Genomic DNA, 6,411 nt, shown 5'->3' with positions numbered 1-6,411 from the left:
CTGCGCTGATAACATGCATTTGGCTGGTGTTAGGCTTTAGCGGTGTAAAGTTGTGAATTATGAAGTGCATGATTCGGTAAGCGAAAGCAGTGAGAGAACACAACAATATGCGAAGGTTACTCCCAAAAGACAGTGACCGTAAGACTTCTGAACAATTTAAATACAGTGATCCTACCAAACAACATAAAAAACTTAAAAAGACACTGATCCTGGGCATACTAGGCTACTGTGGAAAGGTGTTTCAGGTAAAGGTGTTTCAGGTCTCGCCTACATCAATTTCATCATATTGCTGAAACCCACAACACAGGATGTATTACATGTGCATGTAATCAACACTGCTGTACAAACTTAAGACATAATGATCCTCAGTGCTACAGAAAGATGTTTCAGGTTTCACCGCTCAAACTCACAACACAGAGAAGATTCCAGCAGATGAACATAAGTTCTAGTGCTAGGCCCACATTTTAAATCCGCGCATTATTGGAATCAGAGGATAAGTCAACAAGTGCGATGAGATAAAAAAAAATACAGGTCATCTGTTCAGTTATAAGTTCAGGTTGAATGACTGCAAGCGTCAGACTCAGAATTCAGATATTCACCATCTATAAACCTATCCTAGACCCAACGGAGCTCCAGGGGTCGGAGCACCCATCCCAGCAAAACAGATTTGGGCTCGATCGCCCCTGGCCACGGCGAATTCAAGGGGAGAAACCCTACATAGAACAGGGTAATTCAATCAATCCGAGCGAAGCAAGGTTGAAGCTTTCCCTACCAGCAACGAGAAGGTCCAAGACAAAATCGACCCGAGCTCGATTGTATCCCCGCTCCGCTCGACGCCGGCCCAGCACCAGCTGAGCGCGGGGGCGAGACGACGGCGGCGAGAGGAGGAGAACCCCTTGGGCGACCGGACGGCGCGCTCCGCTCGGCGGACAGAGCCGCCCGCTCGGCGGTGGGGTTCGGCCTGGACAAGCGGACGGGGAGAAAGGGTAGGACCCGCCGGCCGGGGAACTCGCCTCCCGCGCCGCCGCGTCGGGAAAGGGGAGTGGTTTGCTAGGGCTCGAGGGGCGAGGCTGAGAATGGTTGGCAAAAAAAAAAAAGAATCATTTTTCCCTCTCCACGTATGACGTATCACATGGCACTGTACTTGCAACATCACCGGATTATTTGAAAGAAAAATATTTTAAAAAGTGCTTTCCCAGACCTATTTGCATAGTCCAAATAATTTTGTTAGAGTCATATTTGACACCGACAATGCTTCGCTCGGATTTGATGGCATTCATTAACATTTTTAAATATTACCGACTTTGATCTCGGCTTTGATGGCATTTGAGTAAATTGTAATATTTGACATAAGCGCTAATTCTGAAATGTGATTATGATAAATTAGACTCCACTTTGTTCAGCTCTTGAATTTCTAAGGCATTCTTGGCATCCTATTGTATACTCTATAAATTCCAAACGTAAATATTTTGGTTTTATCCCAAATAAAATTAACTTATCTAACTTTGTCGACCCACCAAATTAAAATTCATTAACATCTATAACATCAATGAATACAGTATTAAGAAATATTTTATGAAGTGTTAAAATAATTTAATGTTTTATATATCACAGCATGTTTTTTCTTGATAGTGAGGTTTTACTCATTCTGCTAAATGACTCATGAACTATTTAAACAGTTCTGTCAAGTTCATTTTATATGACATTGTTAAATTTACTTTTAGGTAACATTTTAAAATAGAATTTTTCTTAATTTATTTCTACTTAAAACTTTTAGATGAATATTTAAAGAGTTTTCCTATTCACTTGATAGGCGAGGTACATTCATTTTGATGTATCCTAAAAATTACTCGTACTGTACTGATACCTACAAAAGTAATTCCCAATTCAGATTATTTCATATTCGAGGAGTTCGAAAATCTAATATTAGTTAATATTTAGCTTGATCAATATAGGTCAAGAAAAATCCTAGCTAGGAGCACATATTGGAGTGTAGCAGCAGTTAAGGTGTTCCAAAGAATGTTACTTAGTACTGATATTGGCCTTCACACCAACGGTTAAAGTTATGTCGTAGACCACATCAAACCAAACTTCGTCCAAAAGCTGAAATTGAGAGAAGGGAGGTATAGCAGCAGCAACAATTGGCATTGTTGCAATCCATCGAGAATCAAGCAGTATAGTATATGCTTTTGAGTTAGAGCGCCCCACCTAGCCAATCCAACTATAAAACCCAAGTGTTATAGTGGAAGGGGTGGGGGCTTTTATCCTCAGTCCAACATTTCCCCTACGGCGTGCGAGCCCGACGTAGCCCGCAGCAGTTTCTAGTGCCCGGCGTAGTCCGCAGCAGGTCTCAGCACACGAGAGACGCAGGGGAAATCGCGCAGCGGAAATTGCGTGGCCGGGAGGGATCGAACCCAGGACCTCGTCTCGTCTCTGGTACCAAGTTAGAGCGCCCCACCTAGCCAACCCGACCATAAAACCCAGGTGTTATAGTGGAAGGGGTGGGGGCTTTTATCCTCAGTCCAACACTTTGGATTGACAATATATAACAGATACTGATCACAGCCTCACAGGTGCTGCAGCATCTTATCATTTATGTCTAATCGATTAGGTTTTGGTTCTCCAACAGTAGACCGAATAGCAAGGACATAGTCAGACACAAAAGGCATGAACACACAACATAACAAGCTAGACGCCAATGCAAACTATGCAAGAACATCTAGAGGCAACAACGAACTGCCAGCTTCCATTATCGGCTACAGTTAGCATGAATAGCTCCTCGTGCAGCTTATTAGAACTGTTGAGGATTATTAACGATGCCGTCGCCGCTCGGTGGCGCCAGCTGGTAGCCGAGGTTGAGCTCGGTGGTGAGTATCTGGCGGTGTGCCTCCAGCATCTGCAAGCCTCCTGGAAAGAAACACTTCATGTCCAGCCCCGCGAAGGGGCCGGAAGGGAAGAAGCACTTGGTGTCCATCTCCAAGAATGGGTTCAGCTCCGCACTGGCGGCGGCCATGGCGGCAGACCGGGCCACGGTCACCTGCTGCAGCTGCTGCTCTCCCTCCTCAATCTGATCAGACAGAGATGATGGACAGAGTGAAAAGCATGATTTCAAGATTAATAATGTATACAGATTTTTTATTTAGTTTTCAAGGCTAGGTAGTAGCTATATATATTATATATGCAGCAAAAGTGTGTTTCTGATTTCTGACAGTTAAGCATACCTTGGTCCTGAGGTTCATATGGTCATTCTGGAGCTCAGTCTCCTGCAGTTTCAGCAAAATTTGATGCAAAGGATCGGAATGAATCCAAACAGGATTAGCTAAAATGAATGGAGTGACAAGTGTATATAGGTGACATGTATGTATTACCCTTTTGACCATGTAATTGATCTCTGCAGACAGCAGCTCACTCTGAAACAAGAATTTGGCGATCAGAATCGACAATAGCATATCGGTCACAGTTACATCAGAATTTGAAGAGTTATTTTTAAACAAAACCATCTGGAAAAAACAAGTACAATCTGAAGAATTGAACACCCTTTGTTTATGATTAGTTTGTGTGAAAATGCATGGTTGGATTGGATAACTTTACATTCTTACCTTCCTTGCCCTGATCTTTGAAATGCCTTTCTCCAGGCGGCTCTCAAGCTGCTTCAGCTCTTTAAGTGACAAGTTTTCCACCGAATCACCAACCAAGTGCCTTCACATGTGGGAGACAAAAAAATCAAATGATATACAGGCAGTGCTGTGCACAATTACATTCCTCTCAATAATACAATAGCTAAGGAAGCAAAATGCTGTGCACAAGGCTGCTCTTACCTGTTAGTGTTCTGCAGCATCTGGATTTGGTTGCGCAGTTTCGCGGATTCTTGCTGGTAGTATTGCTTAAGATAAAACAAAGAGTCAGAGGAAACGATCAGATGGATCTCACATAAAAGGCCAAATGAGTAAAAGGGAATATTTAGTTCCAGAGAGTAACCACAGGGTTCTGATGACATTTGTTCAGGTGTATGACTGTTTCCCTTTTAGAAACTTCCTGGTTCATATAATGTAGTAATATAGATTTGACAATATCGTGAGCTTGCATTAGAATAGTAAAATATGGTTTAACGATGACTATAGGCACTATCCCGCATCTAGTACTAATCTCAAAGTTAGTTTAGGAAAAATCTTATGCAAGAACTCTCAATTGATACTACATGCGGTTGCATTGACTTCTATGTATGAATCATAAAATGAACACCATATTTATTTAACTGCAAAAATGGTTTGAAAGGTATAACCGTGCATGAATTAATTAGTATTATTACCTGGGCGTTGAGCTCTAAGAGTGGGGCCCCAGATGATGATCCAACGGCATGTGCCTTCTTGTACCTCTCAATTGTAGCCTTCACACTGCAATCGATCATGGATCATCACAACCAAGCAAAAGGCATTGAGATGGAGTCAGTACTGAAGTGACACCCTCTGTGTCGCTCTTGCATTGATGAATAACAAGGTATATAATATTCAAAAACCAAAAATGCAAAAGACATTAAATTGTGAAGTAATTTATATGCGTATATGAAGCATGTACACAGCAGTCAATGCATGTGAATCCGTGTCCCGGTTACTTCGGTGCAAAATTGTGCAGAGAATAATGCAGCTGTGCCACTGCTTGTGATGTTGAATAACTTGAGAAAGCACATGAAAGGAATGGAGTGCCGTGCATTTGTTGTTGATTGACACTTTGCATGAGAGAGTAACAAACACGGCGAATATGGGAGGACGGTGAAGTCTCTGAGCCGGTGCAAGTTGCAGCTGATAAGGCGGAGGTGTCCGTTCTGAAGATGCATCATGTGTCTACTGTTGGGACTTGGGGAGGGGAAGCGAGCAAAGGGAAACTCTTGACAGCTAGTTTAGAGTCAGGTCAGGACGTTGCAACGTCCTCTCAGCCAGAGAGAGAGACCTGCTGGAGATATGAAATATGCTGTGTGTGTGTGTGTGTGTGTGTGTGAGAGAGAGAGAGAGAGAGAGAGAGAGAGAGAGAGAGAGAGAGAGAAGCATGCATGGAAATGCATTTGACTGGACAGAAGCTGTGTGCAGAAACATCCTGCTGTGTTCCAAGCAACAAACATCTAGCACTTTGTAAACGCATTTTTGTCAATTTGATTAAATATATGATGAAAGGATGGCCACATGCAGTAGACAATATAATTCTTTTTAAATATCTAATTAATTAACTTCTGAAGTTCAGATCAAGAAATGGAAAGAACACATTTTTGGCACAGTCAACTCTGTTTTGATGTCATGATGTGTGCATACATGTCAAATCAAATCCTTCTGTATACAAAAAAGAAAGACATAAAAGGAGAACAAATTGCCAATGATATATAAAGTAACGAGGAAAAGGATAAATCATTGCACATTTTGATCTTGGATATGGCAGCTCAAAAGGTCTTTATTAAACAGATTATTATAAAACCAGTCAAATTAATCATGCTCCACATATATAGGTTGTTGCCATGGACCATGGTAATTTGACGGATACGTGTGAATGAATATAATAAAGACTAAACTTTATACTAATCAATTCATCATTCGCCAAACATTAAGCAAATTTACGAAGATCTCGCTATGAAATACTTTATTTTGGGGCATAATAAACCTCACAGCAAGTGCCACGGCGCCACACCACCAATGAATCAAATTGTATTATATTTTTCCTGATTACACTCATCAGCAGCAGCCATATGAAGCAACAGCAAGTCGATCACTTGAACATGAAATGACATGCTAAAAGAATCAAGTATCCACCAGGCTACAAGATGCAAGCTCAAGAAGAGATCTATCGATGCACAGCACAACCACGCACCTATTGTTGGAGTACTCGTAGAGGCGGCCCCTGCTGGAGAAGACGATGAGCGCCACCTCGGCGTCGCAGAGGACGGAGAGCTCGTAAGCCTTCTTGAGGAGCCCGTTGCGACGCTTGCAGAAGGTGACCTGCCGGCTCGTGTTGTTCTCGATCCTCTTGATCTCAATCCTTCCCCTCCCCATGCTGGAGATCTCGGCTGAAAGTCAGCAAGTTTTCACATGTATGAGAGCGCGGATTCAGATCATCTGAAGCGCATATATCATGATTCATGAGAGGAGCTTAAAGATCCAACCGCTGGTAGTAGCACACTACGATCAAGCAAGCAAATTCATCCGAAAGGGAAACGGGTGGATTCAAGAAACCAGCTGCTGGAGACATCAAGGATAGAAGAAAGCCCAAGCCTCTTTAAGATAAAAGATGACAAATTTTGTTGATTTGACAGACGGATCAAATCTGGAGGGGGTACATGGAAAAGCGTGATGTCATGATTGGACAGATAGATCGATGCCCGGCAGACTTGATCAGGCAAGTTTCTCCCTTCTCCCGGCCGGGAAAGGA

The 6,411-nt window shown here is 42.6% G+C and overlaps 1 protein-coding gene across 1 annotated transcript; it reads right to left on the bottom strand.

The window, feature by feature from the left end:
* Positions 1 to 2,612: 2,612 nt before the first annotated feature.
* On the bottom strand, positions 2,613 to 6,050 carry LOC120700793 (MADS-box transcription factor 13-like). The gene is made up of 7 exons (XM_039985017.1): positions 5,854 to 6,050; positions 4,310 to 4,394; positions 3,819 to 3,883; positions 3,600 to 3,699; positions 3,369 to 3,410; positions 3,222 to 3,263; positions 2,613 to 3,067 (listed from the first exon to the last, which is right to left on the bottom strand). Exons 1-7 carry the CDS (start codon positions 6,033 to 6,035, stop codon positions 2,792 to 2,794), a joined length of 792 nt encoding a protein of 263 aa, XP_039840951.1. The 5' UTR covers positions 6,036 to 6,050; the 3' UTR covers positions 2,613 to 2,791.
* Between the last annotated feature and the right edge of the window lie 361 nt (positions 6,051 to 6,411).

This window comes from Panicum virgatum, chromosome 3K (genome assembly GCF_016808335.1).
Source record: "Panicum virgatum strain AP13 chromosome 3K, P.virgatum_v5, whole genome shotgun sequence".
NCBI lineage: Eukaryota > Viridiplantae > Streptophyta > Magnoliopsida > Poales > Poaceae > Panicum > Panicum virgatum.
This window is presented reverse-complemented; position numbering and strand designations above follow the sequence as displayed.

Bases quoted from the DNA above. Each gene is read 5' to 3' on its own strand.
- LOC120700793 (XM_039985017.1), bottom strand. From the start codon at position 6,035: ATGGGGAGGGGAAGGATTGAGATCAAGAGGATCGAGAACAACACGAGC. The intron at 3,700-3,818 runs GTAAGAGCAGCC...CCACATGTGAAG, and splicing joins ATGCTGCAGAACACTAACAG to GCACTTGGTTGGTGATTCGG. The intron at 3,068-3,221 runs GTATGCTTAACT...CTGTCTGATCAG, and splicing joins ATATGAACCTCAGGACCAAG to ATTGAGGAGGGAGAGCAGCA.